Source organism: Thunnus maccoyii, chromosome 15, assembly GCF_910596095.1.
Source record: "Thunnus maccoyii chromosome 15, fThuMac1.1, whole genome shotgun sequence".
Lineage (NCBI taxonomy): Eukaryota > Metazoa > Chordata > Actinopteri > Scombriformes > Scombridae > Thunnus > Thunnus maccoyii.
In genome coordinates this window covers 11,482,028-11,507,418 of record NC_056547.1, presented here as the reverse complement: position 1 = coordinate 11,507,418, position 25,391 = coordinate 11,482,028, and the positions used below count along the sequence as shown (strand labels likewise).

The 25,391-nt window shown below is 41.5% G+C and overlaps 1 protein-coding gene across 2 annotated transcripts in view; it reads left to right on the top strand.

The window, feature by feature from the left end:
• The window catches only part of med30 (mediator complex subunit 30), a 38,854-nt gene that overhangs the window by 465 nt on the left and 12,998 nt on the right, over nt 1–25,391 (top strand). For both annotated transcript variants that reach the window (XM_042436599.1, XM_042436598.1), the window contains exons 2-4: nt 255–522; nt 4,120–4,278; nt 10,606–10,713. In XM_042436599.1, the coding sequence (XP_042292533.1) occupies nt 343–522; nt 4,120–4,278; nt 10,606–10,713 (447 nt within the window). In that variant the 5' untranslated portion in view covers nt 255–342. The remainder of the gene's footprint in view (nt 1–254; nt 523–4,119; nt 4,279–10,605; nt 10,714–25,391) is intronic.

Here is a 25,391-nt window from a genome sequence, read left to right as displayed (position 1 = left end):
TGTTAAATCTTTCTTAGCTAGACAGCGTTTCGTTTTAGCTGATTTATGTCAGCTGTGAAGTTTTTAGAGAGCTCCACCACATTTTCTGTGTGTCAAGTACATTTTATTGTGCTGATAAAACATGCTAGATGTTATGCCAGTATCTTTATAAAATATTGTGACTACCGTTTTGTTTAGTATCAGAACAAGTTTTACATTAACTTGTCTCACTTTTCCCCTTCTTATCTTCTGCTTCTGTCAAACACTTCATCAAGGCATGTAAGGGTGTGCTGGTGTGGAATAGCCTGACAGGTAACTTCACCTGGACCTGAACCTCCTCCATCATCTTCATCTGCTGTCTCCATGACAACCCCTCCTCTAGTGTCGCCCTTTGGCGGGCAGCAGCCGCCTCAGCAGCAACAGCAGCAGGCACAGGCAGCACGTGATGTCAACACGGCCTCGTTGTGCCGCATCGGCCAGGAGACGGTCCAAGACATTGTGCTCAGGACCATGGAGATCTTCCAGCTCCTCAGGAACATGCAGGTCTGTCTCCCTGCCAACATGCCTGTCAATCTGGCATAAGAAGTCTAGTTGATGAAGAAAGGTTACACTCCTCCTTCACTTTTCTGTTACCCCCCCTTCTTCTGTCTTTAATATTTTTTTCTATGTGTCCCATAGTCCCAACCCAACCCAACCCAAAGGAGTAAAAACAGCAATATTTATTATCAACCACATCTGTATAAAAGATAAAGCAGCAGAATGTATTCATAAAAAACCAACAATTAGACATGAAAGGAAAAAAGAGTAGAAGAATATGCTAAAATAGTAATAATAGGTCTAATGATAACATGGCAGAGCACTATTGTGCAAGTAACAATACAGCTGTCAGTCAGTCAGTCAGTTCTTTGAAAATATGTTTTGATGCACTGTCACAAAGCAGACAGACTGAATATTAAAGGGTAGGTTCACAATTTTTCAAGTCTGTCTCATAACAATGGTCCGTTGCCCAAATGAACATTGAAACAGGTTTTGCTCGCTGTTCCTCTTGTTCATACTGACCTCTAGAAGATCCCCTTCAAATGCTCTTTCAGTGTAAGTGAGGGGGGACAAAATCCACAGTTCTCTCTTTGGACAAAAATTTATTTTGAAGTTAATCTGAAGATAATATGAGGCTTCAGCTGTCTGAGTTAGTCAAATAAAATGGATATCTTCCACAGTCACAGTCTTTTTAGTAAACAATTCCCTCTTTGTGTCTCGCCAGACAGTGTTTTTCCTGTTCAGCTGCAGTGGGAGGATTGTAACAAAAAGAGGGAATTTGGCACTAAAAAGACAGGAACTTTGAAAGATATTGAATTGATTTGACTAATTTGGATGACTGATGCCTCACAATCTTCAAATAAACTTTTAAATACGTTTCTGCACGAGAGGAAGACTGTGGATTTTGTCCTCCATCACTTACACTGAAAGTGCATTACGAAGATACCTCTTAAAGGACCAGTGTGTAAAATTTAATGGCATTTAGCAGTGAGGTTGCAGATTGCAACCGAATGAATATACCTCACCTTCCCCTTCCAAGCATGTAGGAGAGCCTGTGGTGGCTGCGAAATTTGTGAAAAACATGAAAGGCCCTCTCTAGAGACAGTGTTTGGTTTGTCTGTTCTGGGCTACTGTAGAAACATGGTGGTGCAACATGGCAGCCTAGATGAAAGGGGACCTGTCTCTATATAGATAAAAAGGGCTCATTCCAAGGTAACAAAAACACAGCAATTCTTATTTTCAGGTGAAAACATACTTATGAATATTATATTCCATATCTGCCAAGACTGTTCCATTAGATGCCACTAAATCTTACACACTGGTCCTTTAATGGCCAGCATGAGCAGGAGGAATGATTACAGTAAGAAAAACATGTGTCATGTTCGTTTGGGCACCTGACTATTGTTAAAGGACACAGGGCATGTTAGGAACAAGAAAATGGCAACCAGTGCAAAGAAGCCAAGCTTGTGAATGGATGGATCCAATGTTCTCACTACAAATTTGTAAATAGCTTGAGCTGGTAAGAAAATGATGGAAGTATTGTTCAGTATGTCGCTCAAGGTATAAGCTGCTGTCAGAAATCACGATAACAATGTAAGACATTAAATGAGTCAGAGTTCAGGTGCAACATTCAATCTCTCACATTAGGGGCGGCTTGTTGGAATCAAAGGGTTTTACATGACAATGGTATAATTCTAGCAATAACAGGAAGTTATTATGTAGAATAATACTTCTTAACAGTAATACAGTATGACAAATGTTTAGAGTGAGAAGACAGTTTAGGTAAAGGGCTACAGACTAACTTTTTCCCACTGGTTCATTTTTTTTTAGAGACCACATTACACACAGTATGTTGTCTGAAATATTAGCTGTCCCTATGAGTCAGACAGATATCTCAAATATGTCCCTTATTTTTATGTAGGGGCACAAGTTTACTGCAGTCAAATGATGGCAGACAGCTGTCGAGATCCCCTCGAGACGTGTTTTAAGACATAAAATAACAATTGATCTCTTAATGTGGTTTTTCTACAAAAAAGTTTAATTACCTCGTTAAAATTCTTCAAATGACATTACTCCTTCTCCCACATTGAAAAAATCCAGAATCTATATTTTCATTCTGCAGAGTGAAGCTCAAACATCCAAGCGAAGTAACGATAAGCAAAACAAATTTTTGAGTGGAGGGGGACTTTAAAAAGTTATGCAAGTTCATTCCTCAAACACTGTATTCAGGATATTATTCTTTACATCTTTTATACATTAGTCATCATCAGTTTGCTCTGCAGTTCCCATGTAGTTCAGCTCCGACTGTGTCCCGAAGACACGGTCAGCATGAGTTTATCATGGATGTCTGCCTGCTCCTCGGAGACAATCCTTCTGCACATTGTTAAAATCACAGCCGGGGACAGGCCAAACAAGTCCGCCTCAGCCACAGAATGCACAAACAGCACTGTTGTGACTTGTTTTTTTAAATCACAGGCTGTCTTTATACTCATAAAAATTCTTCATCTAGCGTCTCTTCTTCGCCTCCCTCCCACTCTCTATCAGTCTGTCTGTCTGTCTTCCCCCCTATTTCTTTGTTTCTGTCTCTCTCTTTTCCCTTTGCTTGCCCTGAAGGCAGGCTTGTTTCATGTAATGCAGGATGTTAATAATCAGACAGTGCTGCCCCAGAGGCTTGTCGATCCTCTCAATAAAAAATAAAAAATCTCTTGTTACTCTTTAACACCCATTGTAGTTAAAAGCCACTGCGGCCTCAGTACGAGAGTGAGAGAAAACTTTCAAAGCGCAGCAGCTGGAGCAGTAAAACTTTTGATGCTGCTGAGATTGTGTTTGACAGCTTAAATTGTGGTTTTTATAATATCATAATGACCAGTTAACATACTGTAACACGATCTTAACAGTGTTTCCCTCCTAGGTTGACTGCTATGGGGTGGCAACGTCATGACTTTTCTTGGTCTTGAGAAATTTATTAACTGACACACTGTAACCCGTGCTGTACATTTACTGCCAGATTGACAGCTCACTGCTAACCTTTTCCTCCACTGTGCTCGCATTCACAGTCACTTTTCTGCCGCTCGTTCAACCACACACTCGCTACGCACACACATTACACACTGCCCTATGTCCTTTTGAAGAATGAGGAGAGAAAGGAATCTGGCATTTGATATCAGTGACTCAAAACAATTCCACAATGACGTAGGGTGTTATCGTGCTCGCGCAGTGTGCGAGTGGAAATCATTAGTAGCCTATTGATATTAATGATTAGTAGCCCATTGATATTAATGACCATTCTGCAGCAGCAGTGTGCTGCTGCATCAGGGAAACACTTCATAAACAGGTTTCATAAACATTTTTCCATACAGCCCAGTTGCTCCCATTCTTAAGCAGAAAAGAGAGTATCACTTTATTATCGGTGTAAATGAAAGTGCATCTATTGTGCATTAGTAGAAGGCTTCTAATGGACTATTACCAGCTAGAGAACAACAGAGGCTTTGTAGTACTTTTGGCAGTCAGTGGGGATCAATGGCTGTTGCTTTTTATTAGCACTAGCAAAATTGCAGGCCTGTACTTTGCTTAACACAGCGTTTCCTCTGTGGTGCTTCTCAGCTGCCTAATGGAGTCACTTACCATCCAAACACCCACCAGGACAGGCTGGGAAAACTCCAGGAACACCTACGTATGCTTTCTGTGCTCTTCCGCAAGCTGCGCCTTGTCTACGACAAATGCAACGAAAACTGCGCTGGGCTGGACCCCATATTACCAGAGGTGAGTCTTGGTAACCATGATGAATGTCCAGTAAAAATGTTCTCTTATTGATCTGATTGGAGGGCAACTGTAACAGGAATGATATCAGTTGCTTGGTAACTTGGCAGTTTGAATACTACAAGATCAAAGTCAAAGGTGCCTAGGATCAAAAGCTTTTAACTGAGAAGGAACCAAAAAAAACCCCTGCACTCTGTCACACACCTGTACTGCGGATATTAGCAATGTTTTGGTCCTCTAGTGCATCACAGGTCATGTGACACATGTCAATTGATGCCCGCAGCAAGTATCAGACTGGAGAAGTCCTATAATTTTCTTTAACCAGAAGAAAATAACCTATGAAACAAAACAGACAGACAAAAGAAGTACTAGTCAGGGTACAATGGCTGGAATGTGCTGATTCTTGAAGTGAATGCGATAAAGCATTTGCGTCAAGACTACGCTGGTGTGTAGGGTTGCATAAATATTTGGACGTGCAGTACCATATTTATATAACCCTCACCCAGGGTCTGCCAGTCTGAGGAAACCAGCAATACCTCCTGGGATCCATACAATTAAGGTCAATGGGATCTCCAGTTTGAACACAAAACTTTATGATGTTGTCTGTGACTCGGATGCATTACTTGTGGAACTTCTGTACATTGTGGCATGTAAAAGTATGTTACAACATGAAGTTTAAGTTGGATGGTGCTGAAGATCATGCAGGTTCAACACAATCCTTTATTGGTTATAGTGTTTCCCCAATTTATCTTTTAATTTGTGTTGATAGAAGAGATTGTAGCAAAACATAATATAATAAGGAAATAATGATTAAATATTTCTTCTGATCACTTACTACGGGTACAATTATTTTTACATTTTCTTTATTTACACTTGTATTTAATGTCATATTTTCCTAAATGTTTTGCATGTTTACTACATTTTCAACAGATAGGACAGGTTTTCTGTTCTGTTATTATATTATATATCTGCCATATTTCTCCATCCAACTCACTGTACAATCAGATCCCACATGATTTGGCTGTAACAATCGGACTGTTGAACCACATTTTAATTTAAAATGATTGATTGATCCCTTCAGATGCAAACGTCAAAACATTCTGTATTTGCTTGTCATGTTTTTTTTTTGTTTTTTTTTTAGTGCTCTCAGCCACTGCCACACATTGCCCAGCTTTTCGCACAAAATGCCTGCTAAATTAGGAAACTGTTAAATATAATATAAAGGAAGTAGGCATTTGTTACTGCCACACCCCCCTGTTCCCCTCCCCTTGCTCACACACACGCACACACACACACACAGCCGTACACACAAGCACACATATTTACCCTGGGGGACTCTTATCTCACCTACTCCCTCTAGGTCTGTCTTTTCTCCGCTCGCAGCAGATTCATTGGTTGCTTCAGGTGAGTCTCCAGAGTCTCTTTACCGCTGGTTACGGTCACCATCCTCCTTCAGGAACAACACAGCACTTCAGCTCTACCGCACTCCATCCCTGCATGCATGCCCAGACGCACAGCAAATAGACATGCGTGTGCACAATTGTATCCCACACACACACACACAAAACATCTACTGTACAACATACACACGTGGAGATGCATGTGGTGCACTGTGGCATGTTAGCACAAAGGCATTTTACCAACACACATACACACACACACACACACACACACTGACTCTCTGGACATGCGCTGTGTCGAGGCTCCATGCAGGGCTATAGCTAGGCTATCCACCACTGTTTGATTGGATTTATGACTGCGGCAGTCCCTTCCCAATTTCTACAGATTGGCTTGGAGCTAATCTCTCTCACCAGACTCCTACTGAGGATAAAGGAGGATGTGGGAGGAGACCAGTCTTAAATTGGAACAAATTTGTGATGGCTGCCACCGTGTACATTTTCCACATTGAATAATACAGTTGCTCAGAAGCATTTCAAATGATATATCCGTCTATATCATCTTCAGTTCCGCCCCTAAATTCAAGTCCATGAGGGGCCACACTCTGACGTTTTCCCTCTGAGTCAGTACGCCGTCTAGCTATTTTTCTCCCTCTTCTTTGCACCTTTATGTAAATGTTTATTCATTTCCCCTTGAGGCTGAGACCCAGTCCAGTGCTGACCAGCCAATAGCACAGCTCACTGTGTTTGTCTGGGACTGAGGGTTGTTGATCTTGGCCCCAGCACGCATGCCATTTATCATCCTGGAGAATTCAGGTGCCTGCCTGACAGCCTCTCACTATTGGCTGCCCGAAACAGGAAGTGGAATCAATGACTCGGGCGGTGTGACCTCATCACAGCCTAATTAGCAACAGACCCGTTTAATGAACAGCTGGACCAAATGCACACGTCAGCGCTTTCCTCTTTTTTCTTTCCAGCTGTCGTTGCAGTCCAGTTGTTTTTTTTCTCTCTCTCTCTCTCTTTCTCAAACACTTGCACACTTTCTTCATGTATTTCTTCCATTTTCTCTCTCCTATCCCTCCCTTTCTACCTTTTTCTCTGCTCACACTCTCTCTCTCTCTCTTTTAGCTGCTCAAAATTAGCTCTCTCTCCATTTCTCTCCCTCTCTTCTTTCAGTCGGTTTGTTCAGGTCGGCTTCGTTTCCCTCTTTATCTCTCTCTTTCTTCTACTTTTCTTCTGTTGTCCAAGTCTTCCTCCCCCTCTGTCATTTCCTGCAATGAACAGCCATGCCATTTCATTTCCCCCCTGCCCCTTACATGTTCACTCCATAAATTTTCCTTTTCATTTTGTTATTTTTTTCAGTTTTGTCTTTTACTTTACCTTTTCCTTTTTTTTTTTTGTCTCAGCGAGGCAACCTGGAGAACTTCATTAGCCCATTCTTCTCTGTCAGGCAGGAAACCGCATCCATCTTTCTGTGGAAGAGGCAGGGGTTATGACTCACACAGGCACAGTCACACACACACACATGCTGCATGGGTACACACACTGTATATGCTTGCACACGCACACACACACACATAATACACTCACCATCCATCTTTCCCACCCTACTCAGCACATTTCATTTTCCCCCCACAAGCTGCCAAAGTCAGCCCAGTACCTTTAAAATTTGATATGTCATTGGCTACGGGTCTGAAATTATCTAATGAAAAAACGTTCCTCTTTTCCTACTTAAAGTTTTCTCGAGCCAGAGACAAGCTCATAGTTTGTCTGATTATAATATCCTGCACATGTCCTTGCTGTCTTTTCTCCCTCCAAGAGTCAGAGCTTACAGTTTGGCGTGGAGCTCGGCCTGGAAACTGACAGGAGTACAGAAAATTTTACATCTTTCTGTCACTCTCCATTTTTCCCTCTGGGAATCTTTTGTCTCTTTATTTTTGTTTCTCACATTCTCTTATCTCTTTTTTTTCAGTTTTTGTTTTATGTTTTCACCTCTTTCTGTCTTCTTCTTTTCCCACCCATGTCCATGCCCTCTTCACCCCTGTTCCATGTCTCTCTGGCTATCTGACTTCTTTGCCTATCTCCTTGCAGTCTTCATCTGTTTGTCTACATTTCTGTCTGCCTACTTTTTTTGTGTGTCTTTAGTCAGTCATTGCTTCCAGACGAAGCAGCTTACTGAAACCATTGTCTAGTGTCCGCAGGGCCTCTGCTGCAGCTGCACAACCTCAGGTCAAACAGTGTAGTCAAGCAGAATAATCTTAAGAACTTTGCACGATTTAGATTAGCATCGTGCCAAGTCGTTATTGGAGCAAGGTTTGTTTTCCCACCGTATGGCAGTTATCGTTGGCTTCTTAGTTGTTCAGAGTGTCTCCTACCTAATCTGTGTTTGTGATCTTGTCTGGTATGATAGTTTTTGTTTTGGAAAGGAAACCTCGGAGATGTTAGTTTTTTCTTGCCACAGGAACTTCTTGTTTCCAGCGTAACGAATTACTGCAGATTATCGTCACAGCTGTAATGAAACACATTAAACATCATATGCCTGAAAATTTTGGTCCAGGATCGGTATGTAGATTTTTGAGAGTGTGAAACTATAAACTTAAAGGGACAATTCACCACTGTGAATATGATGATTTCTTAAAACTAGGTTACCTATGTAGTAGAAATGTGCAATTATTTTTGAAATTGGTGCCCTGTGATTAGAGAAAACTGAGAAAAAGGCTGTAGACTCCCCATACCGCTCTTAAAGGGGAATCCTACAACAACCAGAATGCATTGCGAGCTTTCTGTACAATCAAACTGACGGACTCTACTCATGGTGTGTTTACGGCCAGCAGAGCAGCCATTTAGCAAAGACTGAGCAGCGTTCTATCTCTTTACTGAGGCTTATTTTCATTTATAAAATGTTTTTCCTTGTCGAGTCTGGATATGTCGTACGATTGTGCAATGATCATAAAACAAACGGCACCCTGGAATCAGTTATGTCGATCATTTCAAACTTACCGAGAGCTGCACGGCTGCACACGAGGCCTAGCTGCTGATGGACAGTCAAAACACCTCTGAGTCTAATGTCTCCAATTGAGCTCGTCTTGGAAAACAATCCAACCAAACGCTGTTTCTTTTACCTATTTTTGACGATGAGGAGCCGGACCCTGGATTGTGCTCAAGCTGGATGCAGCCACATAAGTTAACTTACGGGTAACTTAACACAGTTGCTGTTCACTGCCCTGTATTCAGGGTTAAAGTTTGCTATAATATTCTGTCACAAAACAAAGTCAGGCTTACCAAAGCACCACAAAGTTTGTTGAACATGTCGCTGCAATGTAGCTCCAGTGGTGGTAGCTTCCTCCCCCCACACTGTTGTCTGATTCCACAGCATTATATTCAGCCTCATAAGTTGTAATAGTAATGCCACATCTCTGCTCCGACATTTTTTTGTAAAGCTAGTTGTTTGTTTGTGTTATTGTTATCATGGAGAACACTCAGCAGGTGAAGTTTGTGTGTCAGGCTTTGGCTGTAACATCGCTGCGGTGGTTGTTTTCTCCTCCACAGTCTGCTGTGTCTTGATTCCACAGCGCAATATTCAATCTTGCTTCATGGAACTAGTTTTCTTCCAAATATATAATGATATTTTAAAGTATTTAGTAGTATATTTTAGCATCTGCTTTTCCCTGTCGCCAGTGTAGCATGGTAGACAAGAGTATTTTGGGAGACCCACATTTGACCTTGAAGGCACGACTACAGAAAATGAGGAAATGTAGTTTGTAGTCTGAGGCAGATCTCCACCGGATGGCGCGTTTTGCATCACCCGGTGGACTTTTGGCAGCAAATGAGCGGGGAGCTCTGGGTGCAGGCCACATGGAAGGAAGTTAAACATTGTTCATTTGCATATCCTACCCACATTGTAATGATACAATGCTGTTTGAAAATCAGCAAAGTTTCCCTCTAACCTGACATTAACATAACTAATTTAAAGTTGTGTATTTTGTAGAACTGCTGTATAACTGCATAGACATTTGACTACATTTACACTGTGTGTGCAGCACTGGCATGCTTGTTTTTTTTTTTTTTTGACAAAATCCAGTTCCATTAAGTATTTTTGCAAAGATCATCAAGCATACCATCAATCACACATTCTCAGTATAAGACTCTTTATATCCTGGCTGTTTGTTGTGCCAAGAACAGTGTGTTCTCAAGACATCCACACATTACTTGATGTGTGACTGCAGCAAGCCTCCTGCTCCTGCACCTGAGGTGACCACTAGGGGGCAGTATGATGTAAAGCAGCAGGCAGTGACCCTGTCGGCTCTCAGGAACGCCGCCTTGCCTGAAGGCTCTTTCACATCAGCCTCACTATAGTGTCAAGCAGACAAGGTCAAGCACACAGAGCGTTTAAAAATGAATTAATCTCCCACTCGCTTTTCCCCCTCTCACTCTCTCTGTCCTGTCTCTCTCTCTACGTTCAAGAGAGAAGAGTGAGACTCTGCCTGTGTTCAAGAGCTTACACAGAATCCCCATTTTCACCACTTCATGGGAACAAGATTATGAGACAGCACAGGAATATCTTGGGCATAGGATAGCACTCATAGGTCGCACATACGCACATTATTCTGACCTACACCTGTACTCAGCAGGCATATAGGAAAAAAATGTGAATATGCAGTGCAGTGCTTTTACTGTCTTTGGACCATGGAGCGAATAAAAGGAGAGAGGCATAAGAGAAAAGTGCATCAGCAAGTGAGTTTTATTCCAGTATAGCCACCGCAGTAAAACAATATGATGCTGTCATAGTGTAGATTCTTTCGTGCGCTGTAAGTGATGAACTTAAGGCAGTCCAATTCAGTTGAGTAAGTCAGCATTTTGAAAGTGATCCTCTTACTGTTGTCTGGCTTACAGTAAATAATATAGCCCAATTTTTGTTCGCTGTCCCTTCCAGCAACTGATACCCTTTGTGGAGGATGACAGCTCCAAACACGAGGATCGCTCAGCCAGCCAGAGCCGCCCTGCCTCTGAGGAGAGGAGAGAAATCCTGGAGGTCAACAAGGTATTGTGTTCTACAGCTCTATAGCTCTATTCTACAGCTCAATACAGCAACACTGTCAGGGTTAGAGGTTTGATTCCCAGCCAGTGGTAAAGAAATTAGAAGGTTGGGCTACTTTAAAAAATAACTGCATGGGTTTGATAAAGGGTCATGAATTGATATTATGAAACTTTATCACATCTTAACATAATTCTATTTCAGACAAAAAAAAAAAATCACATCTACCTGAGCCTGTAGCCTAATCTGAGGGGAAACACTGGATCTAATATAATTTTAGGGATAAAAAATGATAATTAGGCATGAAATTCATTATAGATTAGTCATTTTACACACCATCATTAACCTGCAGCTTTAAAGGAAAAGATCCCTGCTGTGAATGTGATGATTTCTTAAAACTAGGTCACCTATGAAGTAGAAATGTGCAATTATTTTTGAAATTGGTGCCCTATGACTAGAGAAAACTGAGAAAAAGTCTGTAGATTTCCCCATACCGCTCTTAAAGGGGAATCCTACAACAACCAGAATGCATTGTGCGTGTCTCGTCCAATGAGCTTCCAGTGAGCTACTTGTGAACAGCCAATCAGCAAAGACAAAGTGAGCAACGTTATATATCTTTACTGAGGCTTATTTACAAAACGTTTTTCCTCATCAAGATACAGATGGGTGACAAATTAAAGGAAAAACCGGTACAGGCCTGAATGCCCCATTCTGCAAAAAGATATTCCCTCATTCAGTGTTTTGATGATGGTGGTGGAGAGCGCTGTCTAACACGTCAGTCCTAAATCTCCTACAGGTGTTCAGGTGGGTTGAGATCTGGTGACTGTGAAGGCCATAGCATATGATTCACATCATTTCATACTCATCAAACCATTCAGTGACCCCTCGTGCCCTGTCGATTGGGGCATTGTCATCCCGGAAGAGACCACTCCCATCAGGATAGAAGTGTTTCATCATAAGATAAAGGTGATCCTTCCCTCTAAGGAGACGAGTGGACCCAAACCATGCCAGCAAAATGCCCCCCACAGCATAACCGAGTCACCAGGGCCCCTCACTGTAGGGGTTAAGCTTCCAGACCTGTACTAGTTTTTCGTTTAATTTGTCACCTGTCTGTGTATCGTATCGGTATTTCTTTTACCTATTTTGGACGACAATGAGCTGGACCGGATTGCGCTCAAAGCTGGATGCAACCGCAAGTTACAGGTAACATAGTTGCTGATATGCTGATCTGTATTCAGAGTTGGCATAGTCCGATATAATATTCTGTCAGAAAACAAGTCAGGTTTACCAAAACATTGTGAAGTTTGTAGCAGCGCCGAGTTTTCAGTCTGTCTCCATTCTCCCTGATAATCCTCACCGGGCGGGCACCTGTCATGCTGCAGCAGCCTCCCCAGCAATGGCGCCTCTCTCTCTCTCTCTCTCGGCTGATGCTGTTACATAGCATTATATTCAGCCTCATAAGTTGTAATAGTGGTGCCACACCTCTACTCTGACATTATATTATAAAACTAGTTGTTTGTAAGTGTTAGTGTTAGAATCACAGCGAAACTCAGCAGCTGAAGTCAGGCTGTGGTTGTAACGTTCCGGTCCAGTGGTCGAACTGACAGATTGCAGTTTCATTTTCAATGTGACCCCAAAAGAGCGTAGTGACATGTAAATGTAAATGCAATGGACCGGGGCACTGTTTTGCTTATTGTATTTAAATATTGTCCCCTGTACAGCAGGTCAAGTCTTTAAAAATGAAATGTTCAAATGCCATTTTATCTTAATTTTCATATTGTTAGAAAATTGCATTGTCTTTTTAAATGTGACTTAAATATTGCTTGCATAAATGGAAAATGATTTTTTATATTGCATTTTAATTTTCAAATTTGAATTAACATTTGAATATTGTCCTTTATATAGCTGGCAAAGTCTTTGAAAATGAAATGTGAAACAGCTTTTCCATTTTCATTTTAATGTAGTCATAGAACACCCATATGAGTATGTGAAAATGAAAATGCAAATTGGATTATTGCATTTTCATTTTAATTTTTAATCAAATATTACATACATATGTGGAAAATTATAATACTATTGTGGAATTACATTTTCATTTTCAAGTCTACATTATCATTTAAATAAAGTCCCCTATGGGCTTCCATACAATGCTGTTAGACTGTGAGTGATGATGTGTGCATGATTAAAGGTGCAATATGTAAGAATCAGAAATTCCCTCTCATTAATGACACCAGTGGCCGTTAAGTTAGCTGCAGTCAGCATCCCGTTGCTCATGAGCATGCTCGCATGCCGTCAGTGTGAGCGAGCAGCAGCGCTAACATTAGTCAGCTAAAACCACAATATCACAATATATTTCACATGCTTTGCAGTAATGTCAGCTTAGCTGACTGTGTTGTGGTGGGTGGCAGTCATTTGTTGACGTTAGCGAACTCCATTTCTAAGCTTATGTTAGCTAGTGTTGCACTTTGTTGGTGCCGGAGAGAGGAAAACCACTTGGGAGTGTGCTTAAACATCCTTTTGCAGAAAAACTGGCCTGAGTCCTTCACATAGAAATCAGTCCTCAGTGGGTCTCATTTCCGAAGTTACGTTACAATCCCTTCATTCATTGACAATAGAAAGTGATTAATACATGTAAAGTGCTTCACAAATCTTACATATAGCACCTTTAACCAGATTTAATTGCACAGTCACAATTGAATGCAATGAATGGTATAATTCTTTAGCTTTAATTCACAAACTTATTATGATTTAAAATTAATTGAGTGTTTCCATCTAAGTATACATGTATATACTGTTCACTTGTGATGCAAGTACAATTCATAAATCTTTGTGTTCAAATGATAAATCCCCATCATCAATATCATAGTTAAATGCCGTATTTCCTGGTTTCATTTGTCTTTTAACAGTCAGGAACTTTTCATTTTGTTCTTTTTTTACTGTTGGTTCTTAAGTGTACCTATTTTATCCTGTTGTGTATGTTATCATGTATAATTATTTAACTCTTCATTGAAAATTGTGATATTTACACCAAGAGATTTAACTGTTCTCTGTAACATGTTCTCATCTGAAATAATCAAAGCTGTAAGATGAGGTTCAGGCTTAAGAGCTTGTTGCTCAGACAACAGTTGAACTATGGAGTGCTGAGGCTGTTGCTACAAGCCATCTTGTCCTAATATAAATGAAATATAAGGGAAAGTTGTGTCTGTAATCTTGATAAAAATTCAGACTTCCTTGTAGTCAGCATTGGGTTCTGCCTTGTTAATGATTTTGTTCTGGTTTTTCGAGGACAGAATCTCTGGTGGAACTGAGGAGAGGACAGCGTATGGTTTGGTATCCTCTGGATTGCATCTCTGCTCTTTGTTGATAATGTAGTTCTGTTGGCTTCATAGTACCGTGACCAACAGCTTGTACTGGTGCGGTTCACAGCAGAATATGAAATGGTTGGTCTGCACTTCCAAATTTGAGGCTATGATACTATACCAGAAAATAGTGGATTTCCCATGTCATACGGGACAACATATGAGTTTGAAGTATGGTGTCGTAAAATGAAGTGTGAGGCCCGACATCCAGATTGGTATGATGCCAGCAGTGATAGGGTATTGTACTGAACTTTTGGGGTGAAAATGAAAGCTTGGCCCGAAGCTCTCACGTGGTTGTGAGCTCTCTGTAGTTAAATGTGTCACGACTATGATACTAACATGTCTGGTTTCCACCACTGAACACAGATCGTAAAAGAGTGAGAATGAATGGCCAATGTGCATCAAAAGATACATAGCAATGTAAATGAGAGAAGGAGCTACATGTATTGTATATAAATATATTTCAAATATGAAAGAAAGACGAGCTGACCATTGGGTACAAAGAGCTGACTTGAGCAAGATAGTAGCTGAATAAAGAAAGAAGAAATGACTTGGATTTTTCTTTCTTGTGAGTGTGGTGTTCACTTTTGGAGTTGTTTCAAGTGTCAGACATCAAACACACCTAAGAGCTTTTTCAAATCTATTCACTATCAGATGCTTTTGCCCAGCTCTGATAGAGAGGTTGTTTTATGACACTCTGAAGTGCAGAGCAGAGAGCTTTTCTTTAGACTGACACACCATGTTGTCAGTCAAGTCTGAAAGTTTGTTGCAGAAAGATTTAATCATGAGTTTTAGTCTAGTCATATGCAAACAAGGTATTTTTGAGCACAGAGTCTCCAGAACATTTATTAAGCGATTGAACATTAGGATATTAATAACAATGTTATTGTGTAATAAGCTTTCAAGGAAACCTATCCTCACTGCAAGAAGCTTTTTAGTGTAATATTTGGTGTTCAAATGTGTTCAAATTTCTTCTGCAAGTCGGAGATAACCCCAGGACATATCATGCTTTTTGTGATTTCCTGTTATTCCTATACTATTATGATGGCGTCTGTCTATGTTAAACAGTCAAAGTACCAAAACTTGAGGTGTATGTATGTAAAAATGCTTCCTGCAAGTCAAAAGCCAGGGCTTCAGCCTGCTTTGAACGCTCTCTTTGCAACCTCTACTTCCTCCTCGTGATGACATCAGAGTGTTCGCACATGCCCACAAACGGCCGTCCGTTCCGTAGTCTTTGTCGCTGAGGTTGTTGCGAAGGTTGTTCCATGAGTTGTTCACATTGTCCTCTCGCATATTTCGGATCGGATTCAGGCTCGAACATGTGCTGATGTATTTGAAAGGTTTTCATTTCAAGTAAAGAATAAGATAAAAGAAGTGAAATCCTACTACTATTGTTTGCTTGCATAGCCTCCTGAGCTGCCGTAAGGCTGGCCAATCAGAACAGAGTGTGTTCAGAGGGGCGCCTTAAAAACACAGGAGCTAAAACGGCCTGTTTCAAACAGAGACTGAACTGAGGAGCTGCATGAAGGACCAGTATAAAATAAATAAGGAGTTTTTTGAACTGCAAGTCATGTGAACATATACCAGTAGAGCCCTGGATTATGAATATAGACCTAGAAGTGTGCTCAATATGTCCCCTTTAAGACAAATCCGTGATAAATGACATGTTGATTTACATCAGAAAAAATGCAATTTATTCTTGCATAAAATACAGGAATATGGGTGTTTTGTCACAGTGCTGCATAGCATGGCTGAACTGACAGATGGGACATGATACAGGCTCTCTTTACACTGGCAAACCCTGCCCCTTGATGTTCTGGCATTTGCCATCATAGATTATTTTGAGTCCAGGATTATGTTTAATCTCTTCCTGGGAAACAGGCCCATCAAGATGACATTAAAGCACAGTGTGCAAAAATCGGCCTCGGGTCGATGAAACGTATATCCTGCAAAGATGCAGGTGAAGTAAACAGCCAGCAGTCACAGACAATACCTCCCAGCAGTTCCCATATCTCACCCGAGTGCAGTAGTTACGGACAGTGGAGCATGGCAAAGGTTCAGGTAAAACACATCATGCATTATTTAGGAGGCCTTTTAGTTTACCTTGTCTGTCATGGATTTGTTTTGTTTGTATATACGTGTGTGTGTGTGTGTGTGTGTATGATGAGTGAGACAGCTTTTGTTCTTTCTTCAGAGAGACAGGATTGTGTTTACACTTGCTTTCACACATGTGCATGCTGGCTAAAGCCCTTCTCCGTTTCCTCTCTATGTATGTGCATTGTGCTGGCTTTGGACAGATTGTGCATGCCAAGCCGTCTGAGTGTGCTGCAATGATAATGGTCCAAGGTCAGGAGTGTCAGCAACAGCAGAGATGAGAATTGGTTATTTTTAAGAGCTCAGCACAGCTCCCCTGGCTGCTTTTAAATGTTAACACTACAGTGAAACATTGCAGTGAACCCTGCATTCAACTGCACTCAGCCTCGTCCAAAACAAACAGCATCTCCTTTTCACATAAAGCCAACATGCCCACAAAGAGCACGGTAAAACCCTGCTGATACTGTGGTAGATAAATAACAGAAAGCTTATTGCCATACCTTGAACGCAATACTGGACTGAAATACAGAAATTTGTCCTCAACATACTCCCAAAAAAACCCCCAAAACCAAAGCGTAAAAGTATTACCTCTTTTCATCTTAACTGCACTTATCTTTGTGAGCTCCAGTGACAGTACATAAAATACTGGACTTGAAAGTGAGTGTAATTTTGTCCTATTAGAGACCTGTGTATGGATGTGATAAATAACCTTGTTTGTGACCTTCCCCCTATGCAAAGCATTAGCATGCAAATAGAGTTCTGTCAAATGATCCAAGTCTATAGAGATTGAGAAGACATGCTACCGAAATTTGCTCAGGGCAAGCTCTCCTCGCATCCTGCAATCCTTAAACACACAGCAAGACCTTCTTATGTAATTGCATATTATATAATATATACAGTAGATAGGCATATCCCCCTTTTATTAAAATAAAATATACACTGAATGTATGAAATACAAAGGATGTCTTGATATTGATTTGCAGCTACATCTCAATTATCTGAGCACATAAATATCTATCTCTACCTTGTCTGCTTCTCTCTATTTACATCAATTTTTTCTTAATTTAGTTATTTTTTAGTTATTTTTACTTAAACCATTGAACAGCCACACAGGTGGACACATCCTTTCCATTACCAGGTGGATCAAGCATCTTAATTTCATTGTTGTTTGGGTGAAACATTTTAAGTATACATTTAAATGCTGTGCAACCCAGAGGTTGGGCAAGGAGAGATGGCAAGAAAGTATGACATCAGTCAATATCAATATACAGTATATCATGATATAAATTAAATCACAGTTTCTGTTCACTGTTCCTTAAAGCTTAAAATTCCCTACAAATGATCAGTAATTATTTGAACTACAAACAGAGCATCTACTTAAATTAATAAATTATACAAAAATAAAATAGATCTTGCGTGTGAATCCTTAAATATCCCGCAGTGTGAAGTATTTACTGCCAATGAGCTAATTTCTTGGGTCAGTTACATTCAGTTTAAATCTCATTTTTGATGGTGTCCATTGGCACCAAGTCTTTTGCTGTTAAGCAAAACTAGGAGTCTAGTCTTCAGCCATGCTAGGCGGTCTGTACATAGGCACCTTGTGTCACCATGGTAATATGCGAACAATGGCATTGCTAGCATGCTTATGTTTAGCAGGTATAATGTTGACCATGTTAGATTAGCGTGTTAGCATGCTAACATTTGCTAATTAGGAATAAACACAAAGTACAGCTGAGGCTGATGAGAATGTCATTAGTTTTTCAGGTATTTGGAAAGTCTGGAGATCATCAAAGTCATTAAGATTCATTATCCTCTGGGGACCGTGAATGTCTGAACAAATTTTCATGGCAATTCATCTAATAGTTGTTGAGACATTTCAGTCTGGATCAAAGCGGTGGACCGACTGACACTGCTATCCAAAGAGCCGAGGCTAAAACAGTAACAGCCTGTGTGATGTCTCTATTAATGGGGGAAAAGACATGGCAACATAGTCATGTTACGTTTTTTTTGGCGAGGTGTTTTTCTGAGAGCTGTGCTGCTTGTTTGACGGGATGGGTCTAATTGCTGGTGTTTGAGACTAAACTGAACTCAGTTTGTGGTATTTCCTGTCTTTGTTGGCACAGATTGTTGGCTGAGTTAACAACACTATGTGCCAGACTTTATGTTGCTTAACCCTATTTGAGACTGTCTCATTCACTTAGTGGCCAAATGGGGACTTAGGTAGCCAAAGTAATCCAACTGCACCAATGTCTTGTTACTTTGTTTATCTATATTTAAGGTTGTTGTGACTGCTGAGCTGTCACTCTTGCACACTCGGGAAGCGTGCCTCTCTTGCCTAACTATCTGACAGTATATTTCTAGTTTTCTTATTAAGGAAATATTCTATTGCGATCAGTACTTATATGGTTTATATTGCCCTGTCCTAGCCAGAGGCTAAAACTTGAACTTATTAGAAACACAGATTTGCAATCTGGCCCTCAAGTGAAATTGAGTGTATGCCTCATGTGCTTGCAACATATTTAGCTGTAATTTCGCCCAGGCTGGCCAGCTGCACATTAAGGCAGCAGTAAGGACAGCAAGCTTTGGGGAGTTAAAGCGGTTAGTCTGATCAGCAGAGTAGAGATGCTGCGGGACAGGGGAAGCAGATGTTTGTGGCCTGGCTACATCTGCTGCAGTCACTCCAGCCAGATAGGATAGTTCTGGATGAGAGAGGAATGATTGGGAGGAGGGTGAGATGGCAGGAAAGAGGGAAGGAGATAAAAAAAAAAGAGGGAGAAAAGGGTAGGAAGAGAGCTAAATGGCAGAGAGATGTTAATGATGAAAGGAAGATTTGTAGTAGAGGGGGGAAAAAAGAAAAAGGTGGAAAGAAAGCTTTCTGTTGAGTAAAGGGAGAGAGAGAGAGAGAGAGAAGTGGACTGTTCAGGTGGGAAAGGTGTTGGAAGATGGATGGATGACCAGACAGATAGTTGTGTTGTCAGAGAGGGGAGATGTGTGAAGTGGAGGGTAAAGGACGAAGGAACACTGAGGGGGAGAAAAAAAAAAAAACGCCAACACAAACAAGTAGCAAAATGCAAGCCAAAAAAACAACATTTATACGATGTTTTTGACATGACACGATGTACAGCAGTAGCAGAGAATCTCGGGGCCGCTTGATGTACAGGGAAAGAAAAGACAGGTTAAAGATTGATGAAAGAATGGATTGATAGATGTGTAGACAGCTGTGGATTGTCAGAGTTAAGCCGTTCCCATTCAGATAGGGTCTTCAAAAGGAATAACAGAAGACTGATGAAATTCAGCTGCAGCGGGGGAAATAGGATGCCTTCTGTAACAAGATGCTGAGAGACAGAAAGAGAGAGAGAAGATTGATGCATAAGTGAAAAGATAGGTCCAAGCATGCTGCAAACTCTCCAGCTGATATGTCACACTGGTCTAGGATTGCTAGCCTCATATTTCCCCTTAGAAAAGCCCAAAGTAGATTTTTTGAAAGGATGACTTCTATCAAAATTTAAATTCACTCACTGCTGTAAATAATGAACAATGATATAATGCATCTTCATGGGAAGGAGTGATAGGCAGAATGATAGGATGGCAGGGTAATAGGATTCTAAATCCATGGATGGGGATTTTTGTACGCTCTGTTCTGAGTGAAATAACCTTGGAACAGACACCACCCTAGTTACCATTCGACAGAGGAGAATGATCTGAAGAGAGCCATTGAAATGTGTGTTCGGTGCTCACAAGAGGAGAATAATGGAAAGCAGGAGTGTTGGCCCAGCCCTAAATGTCCACATCGTCCAATCCCTACCTAATCCCTGCCTGTAGCCCTTTCCCAAGCTCTGCTTCCGCTCTAGACTGTAGGAAATATTGACATAGAACCTGTGACGCCTGACATTGGGTTTTAATGTTCGCCACCCTTGTTTTTTGGTTACTGGATACAAATTTAGAGGCAGCTGAGGGTTGGTGGAGAAAGTGGCAACCACCATGACTGTGTATTATCCTGAGAGACATGTCAATTAAGGCAAACATGATGAAAAACAAGCGTCTCTTTAAATGTTAATGAAACAAAAACCTTAGAAAACACCACCAAGACACCAATTAGAACTAGTGAAATTAGCTAGTCAGACCCTAACTTTCTGTGTTAACACGTTATTGATTGCTGATAGTCATTGTTGACTCATAGTCCTCTCTTCCTCCCATCAGAAATGCAACCAAAGAATATTTTCATTGTAAATTGATCAGCAGTCACACTCGGGTGCGGACCAAAACAACCGGACCGAGACCTTGTCGAAGAGGAGGTCTTGGTCTGGTTACAAACGAACTATGATACAGTTTGTTTGTGAAATGAACTTGATCCGACCTAGATCTGATCCAACTGCAGGAAGCATTGCGCATTTTTTGGATTAAACCAGCTGCCGTAGCCAGCTGCGTTTGCATTATGCTCTCTTCTCCTCTTCAGCTGACTGAAAGCAGCATGTCTTTTTCGCATAACGTGAAGCAACACATTGTTCTCTAGATGAGAGATTAATAAAAATAAGAAAACAGTTGAAAAGTTTCCACTACTGCGCGTCCTTCAGCACCATGGAGGCATGGAGAGCAGCAAGGACAGAGAGAGAGAGAGAGAGAGATGATGTTTATTTCAGTAATAACAGTAGTCCACTTTATTGCAAATAGAAAATATATCAAGACAATTCCTCTAATCCACCCTGCGGTGTGGGACAAGTACACTTTCGTATTACTGAGTGCTACAGCACATACATTAGTTTTATTTTCTGTTTTACAAAGGCGTGAAGGAAAATCAGGCCTTTTATAAATGTTGTAGCCTGTTTGCCATTTCTGAAAAACAAACTCTCCTTTCTCTCCGCCAACCCCACAAGATTTCTGACCAACGAATGGAGTAACAGCTCCCACGTGGCTTTTGTTTTTGCATTTTGATATGCTTGAAACTTTTCTGTGTGAAACCAAACCGAACCAAAGGGAAAAAGCAACAAAGTAGCAACTTATCCGCTGATTCGGAACAAAGCAAACAAACTATAGGTGTGAAAATGCTTATGGGAATTTCTAGAGAGAAGTTGACACTTTATGAATGGATGTCAGGGATTTTCGTGGACACAGCATCTAGTGGCCGTCTGTGGCATTGCACTGGAAGGTACTTCTTCTGCATTGGCTTCAGCCTCAAGCTGTGGTAGTTTCCGCTTGGCCACATCCTTGCCCTTATCCTGCTGAAGCCTGAAGCCCACCCCCCAAGCTGATACCGTTGAACAGGTAGTAGAAGTAAAGATCAGAGAGAGGTGGAGTGGTGGTGGAAGGGGGGGATGGCTAGAGGAGAGGCAGATAAATGACTCCTCCATGGTAATGTCTGGCTGCTTTATGGGGCGTCCTGGCTGTGAGTGATAGCCTTGCTCTCGTTATCTGTCGATTGGGGTAATTGCTGTTTGTCGGAGTCTGGCTGACGGATGGTGATGCAATCTGCCCAGTGTTGGAGGGGGAGGAGGCATCACACTCATCACTCTCCACAAGTGTCTTTACTAGGAAGAGCGCTGTGTGTGTGACAATATGTCTTTAAATTTAAGTGCGCTTGTAAGTGTTTGTCTTTGTGTACGTTCCTCTAGTTAACACGTGCCTGAATGTAAATGTGATTGTGTGCCTTTACGGCGTTGTTGAGTGCGATTTAATGCATTTAATGCTCACTTTCATGCATGTTGTATGTACTGAGTTGCAGTTTATGCAAATGTGAGTGGCTATATGAAGAAGTAAACTTTATTTAAGCATGTGTGAAAGTCAACAGTGTTTGCATAAATGTTTAAGATGCATTAGCCATAATTCATTGGTGCCTAATGGGTTGCGATTGTTCAATCTCTGTGCCGCAGACCTCTGATGCCGTAGAATGTGATTGTGCATATCAATTCAGGGTCCCCAGTCATCCACGCTGTTTCTGCTCCAATAAAAAAAGACCGAATTCTGTGGCACCCAAGTGACCACAAATTACATCCTTAATGAATATCCTACATTACTGGTCACACGCCAATTAATGAAGGAAAACAAAGAATATGACAAATATATTCACCAGCAGAATATTTCTCTGAACGCTAATTTGGACAGCGCTCTGTGTTTGGAGCGGCTTCCATTTTCACCAGCTGTCTGTAGCGAGCGCCGTCCAAGTCGGTGGAAACCTGCCTCCTTTCTGCCTGCCCGACTGACTGATTGGTTGACAGATTGACTGACTGGCTTGCTGTCTGGCTGAGTGACGGTGCATTTTGCAGAATGGAGGAAGGATGATTCATAGCGGCTCTCCGGACTACTTGATAATCATTCCATCTGGGGCATGGGACAGGCTGTCTTGTCATTGGCGCATCACTCATCGTTTTGTTCTCTTCATACATCTCTTTGCCTGCTCCGTCTCTCCATCCTTCTATCTATCCCGAGGGCCATGGACATGACCCTCTCTCATGAAGCGGCGTTGTAATGCTGGACCCTGTGCGACACGGCAGACCCTAGTCGTTTTCTCTGCCGCACCTGCCCCCACCCCCCCCTTGCCCCACCCTTCTGCTGCAGCCTGCCACTGCCACTCGCCTCGCGTTTGATTTAATACCAGCCTAAGTGTGAATAAATTCCTGTCACAGCCCATTAAGGAGGCCTTGGAGAGATCTGGCCCGTTATTAATTCTCCACAGCTCTTCTCTTTCTCTCCCCTCTTTTAGTTACTATCTCTCCCACTCTGCTGCTTCTCTCTCCCTATGCCCCCTCACCCTCCTCAATTCCCTCCCTCACTGTACACTGCCTTGCTTTTCTAATACCCCGTTAATTACCGCATCTGTCCTCTTTATTCAAATGAGAAAGGGAAAAATTAAAAGCAGGGGGGATGTTTGTAATTTCAAATAGAAAAGCCATCCACTGTCTGGCTTCGCTCTTCTCTCCTCTCCAGACCTGTGCGAGCTAGCTGCCGGCTCAGCGTATATAATGAATTCCAGTGGCACTGGAGGTTAGTTTTATCTGAAGAGCAGGCGGGGAGTCTGCCGAGGCCTGATGATAAACAAACGCAACCTCCTAACTGTAATAAGACCGGGAGAGAGGGATGCAGCTTGGTTGGCAGATGCTCTCTCCCTCTCTCTCTCTCTTCCCATCTCCCGCTTTGCGTTACTGCCTTCCTCTGATTCCCTTTCTCCCTCATTCTTTTTTGTTTCTGTTCTCTCCGTTTATATCTCGTCTCACTCCCACAGTCGCCAACCCCTGCTGTGCTCCACTTCCTCTCTATACCTCTCTCCCTCTCTTCTATCCCTCTTTCCCTCTATTTCTCCCTTCCCATCCTCCACCACTATGTTCAGGCTCCAGAATTAGTAGGCTGTGCACAGCAGGTGCCCGTACCTCTGTCTTATTAGCAGCCTCATATGTGGCCCATTAGAGCCTCTCTGTATGCCAAGGGCTTTTTAATTGTTTTGCTGGGGTCAGAGGGGCAGTGTAGCTGCAAAGCTCTTGCAGAGGAAGAATCAGAGCTGGTTTTTTTTGTTTTTTTTTGGAGAATAGGTGTTTTCCTAGCATTTTGTTGCATTTAGTGTGAAGTGCAACCCCAATTATTTCTGCTTTGTGCTACACTGTAAGGGCTATGTAAGCAATTAGAGGTGAGAGTTTTTTTTTTTAAACTATTGTCTAACTGTTGTGGTGCCTACAGCTATTATTTACAGGAAAGAGAGACGTGATGTAAGTTGGAAACCCTTTTTTTTTGTGTTGTGTTGTATTGTACTGTGAATGCCATTTGCCAGTTATGGTGTCGGTAGATCACTTGTGCAACACAACTAAAAGTCATATCAAGGCAAGTTGTGTTTTTTTTCTGACGCTTTTATACCAAAAGCATCATTCTGCTTTAAAGAGGAATAGAAATATACAATGTAGGCTTGCGTATACATCAAACAGAAATAAGTTCACATAAAAGACCAAAGGCTCCAGTAAAGAAAGATGTTTTTAATTTACTTTTAAAGGAACCTCGGCTTAGGGCACTTCTCAGGTCATCAGGCATCCATTTGGAGCATAAACAACAAAGCAGTTTTGCCTGGTTATAAGTTCACATCGGTAAGAAAAAGTAAGCCACAATTTGAACATTTTCGAGGTATTACCGGACTTAAAACTGTACATTTGCATCAAAGAAAATGCAACATCATAGTATATGATTGCATATACTAACATCTTGGATAGCTCTGACTTTTAAAATAGATTCTTTAGTATGCCCTGGATGTTTTTGATCAATGTTCAAGTACATGCTGGGGTAGATCAAAAGAGTCTGGCATCGTAGTAGACTGGCATCAGTCACATGTATGATGTCTTTCTTAGTTTTTCTAGATTTTTCACAAAGGATATTACTGATCGTGGAAGATAACGGCTGAAACACGGGGCTTCGTAACGAGGTGGTGCTAGTAGATGTGATGCAGTAGATGGTGGAACTGGTGGGATTGTGGAGTGAGGTGCCTTAAACAAACACCCTCTTCCTCCTCACTTTCTAGCACAATCTGGAGTGTAAGTCTCTGTGGAGCAGGTTAGGGGTTTTTTTTGGCTTCCCTCCAAGTCGTATCCACGGATGTTCCACCTCCACTGGTGCGGTGTTAGGCTAAGATACATGCTCGCCACCATATGGATCCGCAGCGACGCTCCACCAAGGAATTGTTTTCAATTAAAGGTATCCTGTGGAGTTTCAGTGTAAGTAAACACTGTTTTATTGAAATTCAACATTTTTGAATGAACAAGCATGTTGTGGCTCATGCTAACTTCGCATCTGACTTCCCCTTTGTCCACTGAGCACAAACCCTCACCATTATATACATGTGTTTTTTGTCCCTTTTGTCTGTTGCTTTCTCAATTTAATTCTCCAGTCACCCAGTTCTGTCACAGTGTCACATTGTTGTCAGCCTAACAACTCCACACCAAACAAACTGTCTTATGAGTTGTGTGTTGAGTGCTGTCAAGAGCACAGAAATCAAAGACATGAAGACACCGGCTTTGAATTTTATCACTGAACTAGTGTCACAATGCAGAGATTTTGCTTTGTTTGACATTGTGACAGTTACTGAGATTTTGAGACCAGCTCATCAAAACATTCCTCTATAGCCACCATTTGTAGTCACATGGGGAAAAAAAGTAAATGTTTAATCTGTAATGATATGTTGGAAGTCAAAATCCTCAATAAACACAACTGGCTGTCTTGTACTCTTGAGGGTTATCTTCATTAACCTTTTGGTTATCTTCT